Source organism: Odontomachus brunneus, unplaced genomic scaffold (genome assembly GCF_010583005.1).
Source record: "Odontomachus brunneus isolate Ranch 3 - 2012 unplaced genomic scaffold, Obru_v1 Obru_scaffold_001, whole genome shotgun sequence".
Classification (NCBI taxonomy): domain Eukaryota; kingdom Metazoa; phylum Arthropoda; class Insecta; order Hymenoptera; family Formicidae; genus Odontomachus; species Odontomachus brunneus.
In genome coordinates, this window is record NW_022639451.1 from 3,870,805 (window position 1) to 3,888,881 (window position 18,077).

At 37.4% G+C, this 18,077-nt stretch overlaps 2 protein-coding genes across 4 annotated transcripts; one reads left to right on the top strand and one right to left on the bottom strand.

Annotated features, from left to right (window-relative positions):
- Positions 1-42: 42 nt before the first annotated feature.
- Positions 43-13,879, top strand: LOC116846403 (NADPH oxidase 5). The gene is made up of 19 exons (XM_032820218.1): positions 43-230; positions 5,016-5,110; positions 5,232-5,343; positions 6,586-6,683; positions 6,808-6,928; positions 7,148-7,298; positions 7,383-7,593; positions 7,834-8,060; positions 8,155-8,343; positions 8,559-8,752; positions 8,921-9,242; positions 9,331-9,469; positions 9,673-9,845; positions 10,059-10,212; positions 10,406-10,623; positions 10,943-11,133; positions 11,253-11,462; positions 13,193-13,396; positions 13,487-13,879. Exons 1-19 carry the CDS (start codon positions 84-86, stop codon positions 13,682-13,684), a joined length of 3,354 nt encoding a protein of 1,117 aa, XP_032676109.1. The 5' UTR covers positions 43-83; the 3' UTR covers positions 13,685-13,879.
- Positions 13,880-14,350: 471 nt separating this feature from the next.
- Positions 14,351-17,873, bottom strand: LOC116846502 (diacylglycerol kinase epsilon). Of its 3 annotated transcripts, none has more exons than XM_032820468.1 (11): positions 17,688-17,873; positions 17,139-17,340; positions 16,808-17,009; positions 16,589-16,719; positions 16,355-16,502; positions 16,034-16,251; positions 15,798-15,943; positions 15,561-15,729; positions 15,299-15,479; positions 15,073-15,209; positions 14,351-14,988 (listed from the first exon to the last, which is right to left on the bottom strand). In XM_032820468.1, exons 2-11 carry the CDS (start codon positions 17,301-17,303, stop codon positions 14,869-14,871), a joined length of 1,617 nt encoding a protein of 538 aa, XP_032676359.1. In that variant the 5' UTR covers positions 17,304-17,340; positions 17,688-17,873; the 3' UTR covers positions 14,351-14,868. The 3 variants fall into 3 exon arrangements, with proteins under 3 accessions (XP_032676359.1, XP_032676535.1, XP_032676441.1); XM_032820550.1 differs by having other exon boundaries at positions 14,353-14,988; positions 16,808-16,976; XM_032820644.1 differs by lacking the exon at positions 17,688-17,873 and having other exon boundaries at positions 16,808-16,976; positions 17,139-17,303.
- Between the last annotated feature and the right edge of the window lie 204 nt (positions 17,874-18,077).

The following is an 18,077-nucleotide window of genomic DNA, read 5'->3' on the forward strand; positions in this document are numbered from 1 at the left end:
TGCCGAAGTGGCAGTGATCTCGTTTCTTCGGTGGCACTCCCGTTTGTTTCTCACAACACCCATTGCGAAGAGTAGCCAGCAACATGGAGGAAAATATCAGTTGTATGGAGGAAGAATGCCTGATTGAAAGAAGGAGAACAACTACCCTGAAGGAGTGTACAGAGATACTGCAGGAAGAAAAATCCGGGCGTTACAGCAAGGAAGCCTTTAGGAGACTCTTTCACGATCAGGTACTTTTCTGACACAACTGAAATAAAAAATAGATAATAAAATAAATATAGTAACACATGAAAATATACAACGAAATAGCGACATTCTAAAACTAATTGTTAGTTATTTTTCCTTTGATAATTCCTCAGCGGATTTTGAGAATATCAGAGATATTTTGAGGTTTCAGAGAAATGTAAAGATTAGTGAATTAATTAAATTAGAGATCTAAGAAGGAAGTCAATTAAGAAAGATTTATTTTTTTGATATTTACATATAAATGTTTGATGAAGATGTCAAGATTTTTCTGGCTGCAGTAGAATTACCTCTCTCATTTGTGAAATCGTGGGTTATACGGTAATTTCAAATTTACGACACGGACTGATTTTACGATGGCTTTTTCGACGTATCTCGTCACGCAAAGTGAATAAAAACCTTATCCCTTAGAAGGAAAGCGTAAAATCGCGTAAAAGGTATCGTACTTTATAAAAGCGGTCATTATTAAATGCCAAGATCATTAAATCGTAAATCCGAAGGCTCGGGATTTAACAGAGATAAACAAAATACGGTCGAGCAATTTAAGTAGTGCGCTGACGTCATTTATACTTGTAAAAGTCTTAATTCTATACACAGACCTCAAGTTTCACGGTTAATGGAGTGGATGAAAACATTTGATAAATAATGGATTGTAAGCAAAACGTAGCAAAAGCAAAATACCTCTTCGCAGACAAAAAGGTTGATTGCTATTATATTATTGAATTGCGCGATTCCCAAATGAGTTTCTTTGTAAAGGTAGTTGCTTTGAGAGAAGGTCGTGTGCATCTGCACGAAACACATCACTTTGCTAGGAGAATAAAATAATTATATCCGCATGTTCTTAATAGCATCGTGCAAAAATGAGCAGCATACAATCCGCAAAGCAACCTTTTTGATGTTTACCACAGACACAGATCCACAATAAAGAGGATGGAACGTCCTCGCAATGGCAATCTGGTCGCGGCACTTTCTTAAAGTGGCCATGAGGAATTGCAATTATTGTAATTATTGGCTTGCCGTCTCACTTTCTTTCGCGAACCGCAGGAAAAAAAAGCTCGCGTGGCACTAGACGTGAAACCTCGAAATTACATCACAAAGTCCCGGGGATATTGGCTCGTCAAGCGATTACGATCCTTATAAAAAGCGAAAAAGAAAGCAAGAGCACCTCGTGATCGGCGTTTCTTCGGATCATAATTTACTTTATATCCGAACAGAACAAGATAATATATATTCTTGTTAGCCTTATAATCGATAGCCAAAGCCGTAAGAACACGAATTTGAATCGTAATTGATCGCGCTAAAAAGGTAATTGAATGTCTGAAAATTGATGTAAAGATCCAACCAAGCTACTTTCTTGATAAATGAATTACTTGACATTTAGCCAACATCTCTCTGGCGTTGAAAAGATATATACATGCTGACTGATTGATATAAGACGGGTTTAGGTAAGACACGTATGGTAAAGGGAACGTGATGTAGATTTACCAGTTGGAATTTTTGTCTGAGAACCGATCAGGATTGCGTGAGCAGTTCTATTTCTATTCAATTTTACAGGATTCTTTTCGGTGAATTGGGATAAAATTTTCCACGCAATTTTGCAGTGGATATACTTGTTGCATGGTGAGAAAGCAATATTTTTATTACATTTTTCATCATTACGCGAGCCGTATCTCTTAGGTCTGTATCAACAATCATTACTTGAAACTTGCCTCAGGTGAGATACTCAGATTCGAATTTAGAGTTAGATATGAGTTTCTCAGCAGAAACATGGTTGTAAATATAATGTTACAGATATTAAGTAATTCAAATAACAAACTGAGATCTAACTCTAAATTCGGATATGTGTATTTCACATAGAACGAATTTCAAAAGTAACATTATTACGAGCCTTAGACACATGATTGTTCTAATAGACCATAAAGGTACCGTGCCACGAATATATCGGCTCTCTACAAGGTAGAAATCGATCGTCCAGTCAATCATTTCACATTTCCTCTCCGGCGGAATGTGCTGTCATTATACTGTCTACGATTTACGTAACGCGCAATTTGACAAAAGTGACGCGTACATATTGCGTGTAAGACATTGATAGATCGAACATGGAACTTCAATTCGGCCCATTTATCTTCGCGTTTCAGATGTTTTAAATACGTGAAATATTAGTATCTCTCAGCGTAACCCGCAGTTAAATTTGAAGAGCGACAATCGTCATCGATGAAAAAAATCAAATAGTCTTTTTTGTGCTACAATTTATTGCGACAATAATATCGTCTTTCCTAAGAAAAACTTTGATCTGAAGGATCTTACTTCTTTTCATGGAATACTAGGAAAAAAGTGCTTGGAAATTTATTTGTGGGATATAAAGTCTACTTTTGCAAAGTAAAATTATTTATTTCTGCGAATAGACTTTATATCCCGCGCGAATAAATTTTCAAGTATTTTTTTCTCAGTGCACGTCGCTCTGAGAGAGATCGAGTTCACTCGCGCGATAATATGTATGTCTCCCTCTTTCTCTCTTTTTTCCAATTATAAGGAAACGCCTCGCTCTAAATAAGGCGAGCTACGCTATAAAGACGACGTGGGGTTTTCCCATATCGGGCCCGTGGAGCGTTTTCGACGTTTCGCGATCTCGGGGACCCAGCGCGACGTTTTATCGGACAATCGTCTCCGCGTGAGATCGCGATCGGCGGGCAATGAGTTCACGCTCGAGAATCCGCGTCGCCGTAGGAAAAGGAGACCCGAGGCGGCGGTGACGATACGATCGGAGGAAACGGGGGGTCTCTATCGAGGGCCTCCGGTTTTCGATCAAGGTGGCCGATCGCCTCGGGCGCGAGGCCTTGATGCTCCCCGAGCACCTCCGTCACTTGGGACCGATCGATCGATCGCGAGTACCAGCCGTGGAGTAGAACACGATGCCGGCTGGGGCCGACACCTCGTTTACTGACCATCCATTAACCCTTTAATCGTCATCGTTATGACGCGTTATCGTCCGTCATTATCAGCCGGGCATTGTTGAGTGTCGATTCACATCGTTCAAGTGCACGTTTCTTTCGATATCGAGAGCCGATTGATCGAAGAAAAAAGAGATGAGATTGTGCTATTGTTAGATGAGATATTTATTTCACTGAGAAACGCCACGAGCGTACTGCTTGAAACTCTGTTGCAAATACAAGAAATATGTTCGTTGAAAATAGATATTATCAAAGAAACGCTAAGGAATTTGCGCGGTTTGGAAAATCTCTGCCTCTTGTTTTCACTTGAAACCTAAGCACGAGTAAAATAACGAATGTATGTGATTCGTGAAATATCATTGTAGGAAGCAGAAAAACATCATCATTAGTTTTGCATCGCAAAATGTGCGGTGTCACCGGGTGTGGAATAGAGAGAGTTATAGATCTGGGCATGAATAGAGCATGTGAATAGATACCGCGCGCGAACATACATACGTTTTACACGTGTTCCCAATATTGAATAGCAAGATCAACATCGACCTTTCAGTCGGAAACCTTCGTTGCGGAATTGTATCATAATGACGATTGTGGCTTGTCATATCAAGCCTGCATAACTATCGTGATTGATTATGACTCCCTTTCGCACCTGCGCAGCGTACGTGCGAGAAGAAAAAATTAGGAATGATTGACTTGAGACATCAGAGGCACGTTCCTTTCTCGCATCGTTAATTTTAGAAGCGAGACGCAGATTAGTCACGGCATCGTAATTACACTGCAAAATGCCATCCTTTGTACGCGCGGTTCCGGATTAGACTATACTGGAATTCTCGCATGGACGTCGTGTATTCGATACATGTCTCCCATTAATGGCAATATCCACATTTAATTACTTGGTATTAGACGTACATAGCAAAACTAAATACTCAAGTGATCCTTTCATTTTGGGTAACAGACCCTTTTACACAATTCAATTAGCTCTTTCATAGCGAATGATCTCATCTGAATGATATGCAAGAAAACTGAAGTTTAGTTTTGTAAATGTCAAAAATTCATTATTAATTATACAAAACAGCATACCTCCGACCACCTTCAAAGGAGATCCAACATTGTTGTCACGTATGTTTCATTTCAATTATTAAAAATTCTGTCGTCAACATCCGCCCTTAAAGTCTTAAAACAAAGTATATACTTAAACTCGAACAAGACGCCAAAAATCCGACGTCAGGTCGTTCAAAGGACGCTATTAAAATAAGAAAGAGGAGAAGAAGCAAGATTAATGGTTCGCACGTACTCACCTCGCACAGGCCACGCTCACTGTCTGTACTCTACGACAGCGATATTGGGATATGTTTCTGGATCTCGCACTACGTACCGAGGGAGCACGCGGTGCAGTCACTCGTGACATTGACCCATATCTTAACGAGCGAGCGAGCGAAATACGCACGTGGATACGTGCGTGTAACAGACCCGCTGCCGAGATCCGCGCCGATGGTGATCGATATGCGTCATAATCGACGTTAAAGCTGTCGCCGCCGTGCGCACCTTAGGCTAGAATTTTAATAAATCACTGTCCCATTATCATGCATTAATTTTGCCCCAGATAATATTCGAAATGCGTGAGCGCATTGTATGCACATTAAATGCGCGTTAAATGCGCGTATATTAAATAAATACACGCGGTCCTTTTTCTTTCGCGAATGACTCGCGATTCTCTTTCAGTCGCACGGGCTCAGTACTAAATTGATTAGACGTAATAAGTGTAAAAACTTCGTCGCGAACATGACGTTTACACGCCGCTTACAATTGATTGATATCTTTTAGGTGCTTCTTGGGAAATTATTTATATTGTTCGATCAGGACCGTGACGAGTTACTGAAGCAAGATGAGTGGATCGAGTTTCTCAAGAGGCGCTTGACGTAAGCATCGTTTTTTTCCATTATTTATGGACATTTGTACTTTTGCATACACCGTGTCTTTCCGACGGCACTTCAGCTACGTCTACGTTCATCCAATATCGCATTGTCTTCGCTTTTTCAGAAACGAGAAGCAAAAGGATTTTGTTGATCAAATCGAGAGTGTGGCGTACGTGCTATGCGGGGAAAATCCAATAAATCTCGTCAATTTTCAGCAGATCTTTCACACCAAAGGAGTAAGTGCTGCATTATTCTTATTTCTAAAGAAAATATACACGAGAGAAATTAAAGATGTAATGTTCGTCCTCATAAATAATTTCTGAATCAACGCGAAGTTACAGACGAAACCGAGAAATTCCTATTGTGGAAAAATGCTAAATTAAAAATGAAATTATAAGTCGCGTGTGTTATGCTATTAATTTACCGTCCAAATATTTTATTTTATTAACTTTTAACTGCACTTTTTTTATTGTATATAATAATTTCCTTAACGTATGGTAAATAAAACATTGCATGTTTTATAACAGAGGGAATGACGATCAATTGCGCAGATTGAAAGAGGTAAAATATTATTAGACGAATCTAGGCAGGATCGCAAATGAGAGGAAAGGAATCTCGATTTGCCGTAGTTGTAATTATAGCCAGCGCGATGAGATACCATGATTGGAAGTGTTTTAAAAATACATATATAATCGAAGATGCGACTGCTGAGACGAGCTTTTCGTGCTGCAAGCGCTTTTTATATAGCTCAACACGTTATTCGCGTCGTTTCTTCGTCTATTATTATCGAATCTGTACTACCAAGTGACCGTAGAAAACATTTTTTTTGTATACAACTTTTGCACGTATTTTTCGCGATATACAGCGTATGTTCTGATTCCATTGAGAAAAGTCACTTCAGTGAGATGTCGAGAGAAAGAATTTTTGCTTCCTCCTCGTTGATTTCAATGAATCTAAACTATACTCTCTTAAATCAGTGAAACATCATTGAAAGCAATGAATATACACTAATTTGCAGTTATAAGTATAGAATTGAAACTGCTCAGTGCTATACTCATAACTGACATCGGTGACCATTTACTGATTCACTTTAAGGCCAAGTTCCACAACATCCGTTTCATTTTAACTACCGGTTAAATTCCAATAGTGATTACTTAACTCTGATAAACATTATCAGATGATTATACATATGTATGTACGAATAGAAGTCTGAGATAATACATATGTATATCTGATTATACATATGTATAATCTTAATTCTGATTAACTCTTCTTAATGTTAAATGCGATTGGTCAAGTCCAATGGAATAACTAGTCAGTTAACTGGAAGTTGTGGAATTGGACCTAAAAGAGTAAGCGCGTCCAGACTCTCTTCGACTCTTTCAAAAGTGTCAAAATTTCATCTTCCCGACGTATTACAGATATATAAAAATTCTCCATCACACATGTTTTGTGTCTATTTGATGTACCTTCTATAGATTGCTGACAAACTGTTCCGGTTGATCGATCAAGAAAACTCAGGATACGTTACGTCCACCCAAATCATGGAGTTCATATCTGGCATTAGTAAAACCAGGTAACACACTAATCACAAAGCTACCAATAACGTTTGTTTACGAATGTTTTTATAATCAAAACTTAAATCTATGAAACCGTGGACAATAATTTTCACCTATTAAGAGATCAAATTTTTGTTTTAGACCGCCTGCCGGCTTCGATAAAGGAAATCTCGAGTGGTTAGAGAAGATATTTAAGCAGACTGTTGGAAACGAGAGAGAGATTCGGCGCGAGGAATTTAAAAAGATCGTCACTTCGAAGAACGTAGGGAGAAGGCCTAAGTATTCTTCATTTCAAGCGCAGAACTTAAGTTTTAATTCCATTCTTCAATTCAATTAATCAATTCAATTCAATTAATTTTGTTAATGTAGTTACCAAGAAACGAGACAGCCGGTTTTATTTAAGAATTTACATATTTAAGGATAATAATAATACTATAATAATTATAATATCATAATAATATTCGTTGGAATCATCTTTCAGCCGTTCTTCACAGAGAGAGTCTTCCAAATATTCGACAAGGACAATTCCGGTGCAATATCGCTGCAAGAATTTTTGGATGCCATGCATCAATTCGCCGGGAAGTCTCCGGACGATAAGATTAAGTTTCTCTTCAAAGTTTACGACATCGACGGTAATGTCTAAAATCTCAATTCACTCTATGGAAATAATATTTATGAAACTCAGGTTATTTTTGTCTCTTAAACAACGAGAACAGGCGACGGATTAATACAACTTCGCGAGTTGGAACATGTGATGAGAGCCTGCATGGAGGAAAATGGAATGAAGTTCAGCGATGAGCAAATCGAGGATCTAACGATCGCGCTCTTCGAGGATGCCGATCAAGGTAACAGAGGAGCGATTACTTTCGAGGCTCTGAAGAGGCAACTGGAGAAGCACGACGGTCTGCTGGAAAATCTCTCAATCAGGTTTGACAGAGAATTACAAAACGCGCCGGAAGTTACAAAATTTCTCAAAATTATAGAGTTCGTAAATTCCCGATTTTAACGTTTCGATTACTTCTTCTTCTTCTTCTTAGAAAATTCTGTTCTGTTCTTTGAAATTTTTCCCTGGAGATTTTGTTATTCTTTATGTTGGGACATTTTGTTAATCCTTAAATTGTTACATCCAATCAGTGAGTGTGAGAAATAAGAACGTAACAATCGTAGCATAGATCGATGGCTGGTACCACCGCAACCGAAACCGAAACGGAAATCTGCTTTGGGCGTGTTTTCGTCTCTTCGTCCGTATCAGCTCACGAAGCCGTACATGAAGAACAATTACGTCTACATCGCCTTCATCTCTATATTCATCCTCATCAACGTGGCGCTTTTCGTTTCTCGTCTCTACGAATACCGACATAACAGTGGCTACGTGATGTTCGCGCGTGCATGCGGTAAGAGAAATCTAACGCTATGCTAATGATGCATGCTCTAATCAGTTGAAGGTTGACAAGAATCAGTTGAACTAATCTCGAGATTATTTTTCAGGACAGTGTCTGAACTTCGACTGCACATTCATTTTGATTCTGATGCTGCGCCAGTGCATCACATTCTTGCGGACGCACGGCTTTAACTCTGTGGTTCCTTTGGATCATCATATATACCTCCACAAGATGACGGGACTCCTGATCGGGGTTTTCAGCATCATGCACGTTCTGATGCATCTTATCTATTGCGGTATGCTCAATAATTTGACATCAATTCCCAGTGCTCTTTAATTCAATTCATCAAACACGCTTGACCGATTCTCAAAACACTGAAGACTATTTTGTTCTCGAAAAAAAAGCAGCCGTGATGCTATTTTGGGAGAAATCTATTTCCTAACTAAGCAAAATTATAATTAACTCTCTAATGGAATTGAAATAATTGTATCTCTAATGGAATACACGCAGCCACGGTAATAATAAAAGACGAAAAGATGAATAGTGGAAACTATACGATGACCGAGTGGTTGCTGACAAGTCGACCTGGACACTTCGGTTTAGTGGCAGGCAGTGCGTATCCGACTGGAGTGGCTCTGCTCATTATACTCTTCATCATGACCCTCTGTTCCATGTCTTTTGTTCGGCGCGGAGGATGTTTCGAGGTACTTCGATTTTTATCACACACATATCGGCCAATATCGGACTTTATGTCGTAGCTGAGATATATTTCGACGATTTAATATTTTCCTCCCATTCCTCCCCTTCCTCCCGCCGTGTACTTACTCTCATGGGATTCTCATAATTCTTGCAACTTTCCTTCGTTCTGCAAGGTATTTTATTGGTCTCATCTACTGTACATACCATTCTGGATTCTGATGATCTTCCATGGCCCAAATTTTTGGAAATGGTTTATCGGACCGGGTATCATATACTCAGTGGAAAGGATCCGTCGGCTGATATGGCTACGTTCTCAGCGCGGGAAGACATATATAAGTTCCGGCCTCCTCTTACCTTCAAAAGTGACACATCTGGTAATCAAGAGACCGCCGCATTTTCACTTTCATCCTGGTGATTACGTCTTCGTCAACATACCAGTAATAGCGAGATACGAATGGCATCCGTTCACCATCAGCAGCGCTCCAGAACAAGAAGGTGAGTCCTTATTGTTCTTCACATTTTCGTCTCCTGTCGCTCTCTCGTGCTCGCGCGATGATTAACAACGTTGACGCCGAGATTACAGATTACATGTGGCTGCACATTCGCGCAGTCGGCGAGTGGACCAACAGTTTGTACTCGTACTTTGAAAAGGAACAAATCAAACTTCACCACGGCGATATCTTACCCATTGAGAACAGCGCGACTGCACCTCGTAAGAAATCGTAAGTTCAATTAAAGATTAAATATTACTGAATTATTATTTTTGTAGTCAACATGTCACAGAGCGTTGGTACAGCGATGACTTATGCTCTACGACGCACATGTAAGACTCGAGATGCAAAGTAATACTAATAGTTGATTTTCACTGAATTAAAATGGACGACTGATTATTACACGCTATGTAAGAGAGTTCACAATTGCGTAGGTTCCTCAACGGCAAGAAACCGCCTCTTATCGTGAAACAAAAGCCCTCGACGGAATCCGTACAGCATCCGTATGGTCTCGACAATCCCATGTTCGTATCTGATTTGGCGAAGACAATGTCACCTACGAGTACACCTATTAATAATCAATCTGCATACTTAAAAACTCCGGAAAGTAAGGCTTGCTTACAAGATAAAGATATATCTTCGACACGCGATCTCATTTCACGTATATTATTCTGTCGAGAGAACAATGAATTCGAGAGTTCTCTCTCATGTTAATCACGTTATCGATATAAAACACATAAAACTTAAATAAATTAAGTAACTTAAATGAAAATTAAATTTTGAGAGCTGATGTTGAGTTACACATATATTGAATCGACAGATACGCCAGGATCGAATCAGGATTCTAGAAGCATGATTCCGGGAAGAGAGAGGAGACTTCATCAACTGCTTCTTGGCAGCAAGCTACCACTCGAAAAGTCACACTCAATGCCTGACATGCAAACGAAGAAAAAAAAGAAAGAACGACTTAGAGTGTGAGTAGATTTACATAACGCATAAAACATTCTTATATTCGCCCGCAAAAAAAAAGTAATACTTATCTCGCGCTATCCATTCGTTGAATCATGAAATACTTTATTTACTGTAAAAAATTATATGAATTACAATCGCAGTCATTTGTAATGCATTATTTTATGCATGTGAGATATTATTTTTATGGCCTCGCAGACTTCGTGATTACATGAGGTCAGAATCAGAGAGGAGCTTCGACGAGAGTCAGATGAAACGCGCGCGATTGAAGTCATTGGGTTTGGCATATCTGAGTCCGCAAAATAAATCACTGGCCCAGAGCTTCCGATACATGCGGACGAAGCCGACCATCATCGCTTTTAAGACACCCAGCTTCGAAACATGCAGTTACGACATCGATGCACCATCAAACTCCGGTGAATAGTATAAAAAATAATGATGTCCTTCATTTCGAAATATTGTAAAGAATTGTAAAGAATTATAAAAGCAGAGGTGTAGAATATAGCGCGAGGAGATATTGAAATATTATCATAATAGTGACGATTATCAGAAGTGATTTACATTATTTATAACCGTGATTTTAATAACTGAAAAAAAGATAGATTGACGTTAAGATTGATTTAGAATATATTTAACATTTATGTAGATGCATGCGTCATTGTATAAAATGTGGCATCTTATAAAATACAAATTCGTATTGTAATAATATTTTTACCCGTACACGTATGTGTACAGCGTCCAATGCAAACGCGGGGGCAAATGAGATGACACCAATCGCACCAGTGGATGTACAAATCGTTATGGAAGAAGGAAGATTAAGAAAAAATTTTAGTAAAATTAGCACAAACAGTTCAGGAAGCTTAGACTTGTCGTTTGAAGGTTCCTCTCATCCGCCCATAAATTACCCCGTAGGAAAGCCATTGGAGGTAAAGTATCTAGCTCTGATTCTCATGCAACTTTTTTTTCCGCAACATCTTCAAGACTTTGAGAGATTTATGATTTCAATTAAATCGTTTCGATTCTGAGTAACACGTCGTCATCGTAGATCTTCCTGGACGGTCCTTACGGAGCGCCATCGAGTCACATCTTTCGAGCGCAACACGCCGTCCTAATCGGCACAGGAATTGGAGTTACGCCTTTCGCCTCTATATTACAATCGATCATGCATCGATACTGGAAAGCGAGGCACACCTGTCCGAAATGTTCGTTTTCCTGGGCCAGCGAAATCCCGCACACCGTGATGAATCTACGAAAGGTGAGTGTAGTTTTGTTAAAATTTCTCAACTCTCGCTTTGCTAATCTTGAGATGAAATTAATGGAATTATTAAAGCACGAGTGGTTCATCAATGAAACATTGAGAATACTCAATTCAAGATATTTAAAATACTCAAAGAAATGACGTAGTAATATTAATTAAATGTTAGCAGCTGATTCGAACTTAGCTAAAAGACTAATCGTTTTGCTGTCATTGACTATTATAAGTATAATGCATTCGTTATGAGATACAAATTTATTAGCTGAAATTAAAAGCGCACATTTGTTCGAATAACTAAGAAAAAAATAAAGATTATTTCTAAATATCTTATACGTGTGTACTGCTCATGTTGAGTCATGCCGCATAAGCGCGTTTGCTGTACTTTAATCGATCACAACACTCAATTCTTCCAAATGAACAATAAAAGAGTAGTATAGAAATGTGCAAGAATGCATGACAAAAAGATTACTTTTTGTTTTATGTCGCTACATCGATTAATTCGCGAGTTATAGCCGTTTAAAAACGCGGCATCAACATCAGATATCGATGCTGCTCGGTCCTCACGCCATTGGTATGTACAGAGTGTTGCACTTACATACAGATCAGTACGACAGGTTGCCTCGTCTGCAGGCGCGCTTTCTTTCCTATGAAGTTTACTGCGTTCAATTGCACGCGTGACAATTTCGCCAAGGTCTACGGTACGCACGCCTGTCGACGAGGCAACCCGTCGTACTGACCTGTATGTAAGTGCAACACCCTGTACACTGGAATTTGCTCTCTCTCTCTCTCTCTCTCTCTCTCTCTCTCTCTCTCTCTCTGGCACTATATTTCTTGTCATGCTGCACTTGTCTCTCTAACTGAAGCGAATGGTGAGGTGACCACGTGGTAAGGAGACCGCGTAGTCTAAGCGAGAGCGTGGTCGAAGCGGCAGCGCTTGTCTAGGCCGCGGAGTGAAGCAAAGCCGTGGAGTGGGGCAAGGCCGCGGAGTGGGGCAGGTCAGTAAAGAGCGTGCCGTCACGTTCGCGCGAGATACCGCTTCCCAAAATAGTCTGGGAATGCGGCTGCGGCACGCGGTGCCGCTACAATGTATACGTAAACAAACAGGTGCGCTGACCCACCACACAACGCCGGCTGATCGCGAACGCGGATCGATATAACTATCAATAGCTCTGCTTGTAGACGTCGTAGCGATTTGAAACAAAAACTGCTGGATAGGGGAAATTATCGCGCTTCTGATGAACGTGGGATTGTTCGTTGGTGAATTAAGGGTCAATTAGTATATTTATATAGGTACAAAAGATATTGATTTTTGTGTTTGCATAAACGTGGGAATTAATCTACGTTAAAAATCAATGGGAAATCTTGGTTTGGATTTCGCAGTGCGAAGCGTCAGTTCTATGTTTTTGGCAGATAAAGTGCAGTTTTATTATTATTGTATGTGTCTAACGGCGAATATTTTTCCTATAGCACCGAAGTTCAAATGGCTAATAAATTTAGCTTCAATAGTAATGACATTAGCTGTCATTATTTCAATAATGCATTTTAGCTGCAACAGCTATATTTTCCTGCGACTGATCCTTTTTCTGCGTGTATAAAATTAAATAAAGTAATAATTTTTTTCACATAATATATTCGCAGAATAACGCGTGATTGAATATGATAAACTGTGTTTAGAGATGTAGCGAAATATCTTAATTAAACATTTAAATGTAGCCGAACATCTTTCACAGGTGGACTTCTTCTGGATCAATCGTGATCAACGTTCGTTTGAGTGGTTTGTGAACTTACTGTCTCAACTCGAGATGGAACAGGCCGAGTTAGGTATCACCATGGAACGCTTTTTAGAGATGCATATGTACATCACGAGCGCGTTGCAGAAGAATGATATGAAAGCAGTCGGCTTGCAATTAGCGATGGATCTCCTGCACGAAAAGGTGAGAGTGTTCAAGTGTGTGACATTTGTATAAATGATAAAACTTGGTTTACAATTCTCTTATTCATTGATGTTGCTCTTTGTTAATTAGGAGAAGCGTGATCTCATCACAGGTTTGAAGACCAGGACAAATGCGGGCCGTCCTAATTGGGATAAGGTGTTCAAGCAACTCCAGGATAGGAAAAAAGGGAAGATCACAGTCTTTTATTGCGGCCCGCCGCAACTCGCCAGAATCCTTCGATACAAATGTGATCAGTTCGGATTTTGTTTCAAAAAGGAATCCTTTTAATAGCTCGGAGAGATACGGATTACTCGTATTATCTCGACGCGAAATATTTATGAAAAATGTTAACAACAGTAATTTGTCATCTCTCATGAAAATTTACATTTTCTCTATTTGTCTATCAATTATAATTGTATAATAATAATAATTGTATAATAATAATAATTGTATTTTAATAAATTATTTTTTTCTCAATTTTAATACGTACTTACAGGTAATTTTTATCTGTCATATTTCGGATCATAAATTTTTGAATATTAACATTCGTCATTCTTAATTAATCCAAAAATATTCACGACAGTTATTAATTTCACTCTTCCAATTGTTGATTAATCAATATTCTTCATCATTCTAGCTGTTTCGTGCATTATCCAAACAGTAATCAAAAGGAGTGCAAATTGCAATTGGCGTTCTGTCATAGTTTCTATTAAATTAATTCTCTTGTTACATTTGTTTAATTGTTTGATGTAAAAATTTTACGTTTACGTAATTTTCTCAGATTATTTCCAAATGTATGTGTTGAAAGAGATTCGTATAACTCAGATTGAAGTGTTACAGTAATTTCTCAATCACCTGAAATTAGTTGATTATGCGTGGGTCGATTGTGATACATCGACAGGATTAATATGTAATAAAAGAGGAGTAAATAAAAATACAACACATTATTTCTTGTTAGCTTGTTAGCTTTATATAAAAAAATATTTTTTGTAACATCTAAAAGATCTTAATCTCACTAAAACGTCAATATTTCATAAGCGTCTTACGTACAACGGCGTTAGAAATGTTGCACTAATTAATACACTGCATGTCATATATTTAATTGTAGTCACTACGTATATATCACTATATAATAATTATATAATTATTATAATTATGTATATGTAATTAATAATTATATGTAATTATATAATTAATATATAATTATTATATAATTAACACAATTTATATCACATGCAACTTACAATTTATATAACTTAGGAGTAACTGACTAGAGATTCTTAGTTACTTCCATAATACCATCAATACAAATTGTATAATATTTGTAAATACTACACATCATCAAAAAGCTGACTTATAATCGAGTTTATGCGAGTTGAATATCGTTACTCGAACAACGACATGTACACGAATAAATGCATTTGTACAAATGCACATAAAATGTATGCGATACCACATTTGAAAGTGCTCAGTTAGTCAGCATTGTTCATCAACATAGATGCCTGATTGCAATACGTTATGTTGAATTCGCAAGGGTGTTGATACCATGGCTCACCATCCACTTGTATAGCACACGACCGTAGTAATTTGATCTAGGTGATACAAATAATACATCGTACATTATATATAATTGCGTACACAAGAAAATTTGTATAATAATTTAATCTTGCAAATACCTTTACAGATTTAGCTTGACCAATTCGATGTGGCTTTGAGAGGCCTACTTGTAGCTGAGCCATATGAAATGAAGAGTAAAGAGCTACTACTTCCAATTTGCCATCGTTAATACTCTGTACATTCACGTGTTCTTCGTCTGTTTAACATATTGTTGATATTTGACATATGATAATTTTAAACCTAAATTTCTCAATACTGAAATTTTTATTAGATAGATAGACTAACCTTCCATTCCCATTTTCCACAAATCGACTCCGGCAGCCCAAGATGGAATATTGAGTATCACTACACTCTCAATGGAAGGCAACTCCACTTTTTGGTCGTCTAAATAGACTTCTAAACTTTGTTCAAGATCTTTGTATTCTCTTTCCACGACTTGTTGCGTGCCAAAGCATAAGTATAATAACTACAATGCATATAAGTATACAAATTCTACTGAAATCGTATGAATAAACAAGAAACTTATTTATTGAATGAAGAAAGATACCTTGTTGAATATTCTATGACTAAACAAGTAAAATCGACTCTCTCTTGTACGATGAAAATTCAAAGTTACTTGTGCGTCCACACCCACACTTATGTAGTTGTACATAAACAGTGTCCGATCTGATCCTCTGAATCCCAGTCCGCCGTATGGTTTTATCATAACGGACCATCTAAATCCCAGAAACTTGTTCAGAAACTAGATCTAATAGGTGATATAAAAGTATTTTTCATTTCATACCTATCAAGCTTTACTTCTTGCGCAATCCGTATATTCTGCAGGACTTCGACCGGATCCATATGCTTATCATGTTCCTTTCCCCATCCTAATACTCTGGACAAATCGTTGCCTGTCCCCAAAGGAATTATTGCTACAGATGGGACAGGCTGTGTCGTGTAAAAATATTTGTTTGTATTTGTGTTGAGGTAATATACTAGTGTGTGATCATAATAAAAAAAAAAGAAAACAAAAATCACCTTCAAGCTAAGCTTATGAATGGTGTTCAGCAACCAAGCAATCGTTCCATCACCACCTGCAACAAGAACAGTGCACGGAGTTTTTCCCAACAAGCGGCACCATTCGAGAGCGGCGACCGGATCGCGTTCTGCTAAATCCACGATCTGCGCAGGATTTAATAGTCTTCTGAACAGAGATAGAATTTGGCCTCCGTCGTTATTCCCAGACTTTCTATTTCCTATAGAGACAGGTATCATGAAAAGATGACTTATTTATTTAATAATATTGCTTCATCTGTGTAGATACTTTATAGACAATTGTTGATTTTGATTTTTGCTTACCTACAACAATAATTGGATTCCATTTAGGCCAATTTGGTGTTATAATGGAACGAAGGTGTAATCTGCGCCTCATTGTTCTACGTCGATTTATCACTTCTAAACTCCCTGGTGGAATAATCATTAATTTAAACGTCCCAAAATCACATATCTGAAAGGAAAACATAATTGACTCCTACAAATTATTTAACAGAATGAAATATGTCGATATAAAGGAAATATTTTGCTGATTATTACTTCAGAAAGAACAGGTTTGCAAGCTTCATGAACACATCTCTGACACCAACAACACCACCAATCTGTGAGACCAGGTTCTATGTCGCACTCTTCTCTGCAGATGTAACAAATGGCAACAAGTGGCAGATTACCTTGAAACATGAAAAATAAATAACTGAAAAGATTGAGTGAAAAACATTGAATCTATTTGAAATTAGTAAACATAATTAGCAAGCACACCTTTGATCCAATGATGTTTCATTGATTGATCATTAGTGAGAGTAATAGACTTGCACTTAAGTTGCTTATCAGCAAGCTTTACACAACCTTGGTCCGCACACACACCGCAAGAATCACAGTAAAGACCACTGATATTCAATAAAGCTTCACAAATACTACAGTAATATGCCTGTATATGAATACATATATATAAAAAATATTTCTGTAACATATTTATATTAATATTTCATTATTATTTTTAAAACCATGGCACAAACTGAATAAATCCAGTGAATAACAGAGATATAAGATACAAGGAATACAGAACACATTTCGTAATCCTTGAAAGTACCTTAGTTATTCCTTTGATTGCCTTCCAACTATGTTCCTTTGTGATATCTCTAATCTGAATATGTGGATCACCCATGAGATACCTTAAGAAATTGAAGGTGAATATAAAAAAAACCATGGTGGACAGTGTAGGTAAAACAATAGTATTCAGGCTTTCTTCCCACATGATGTTTAATTATAGAACTCCAAAAAATTATAAACTTCTGAAATAAATATAACATTAAGCATAGCTTATTTGTACAAAGTAATATCAAAAGTTCTGATTGATAAAATAAACTTATATAAAATTTGCAATGATTCATGTATGATGCAATTATATAAAATGTTAACATTATTGATATTTTTAAAATTCAAATACAATACTGATATCAAAATAAATAATTACAATTAACACAATGTACATTGCATAAAAATATCTATTTTATAATAATGTTTTTCACAAAACACTTTGTATCAAATATCTTTATGTTTACAAGGAATCTACTAAGATTTCTGTGAGAATAAAGAAAAAAAATAATAATAACGTGATAATAATCAATACTAGGGTTACCTCTTACACGATGACTATGACAATCACTATTCGCATTTCATGTTATTTGCATCTTGCATATCATACACGTGCTCTCTGATATCGTTACTACATCAACCACGTTTATTTTTTTTTTTCTACTATCATCGACCTTTATATACTGATTTTGTCCCACTACTGGCTTCTTAACTGATGCTAGTCATTCATTCGTCAAGTATAGACGCTAGTGGATTAGTGAATCAAAAGATCGATTATTTTCAAAGTTTTCGTTTTAATTAGTAGTTTTTTTAATTTGCTGTAATAATATTCAATTTTATTTAACTTTAATGAATGATTGATAAGGCTTTTGTGTGTTCATGCATATATTGTCTGGATTAGTTTAAAATTTATTATAGATTTAAATGTAGCTGG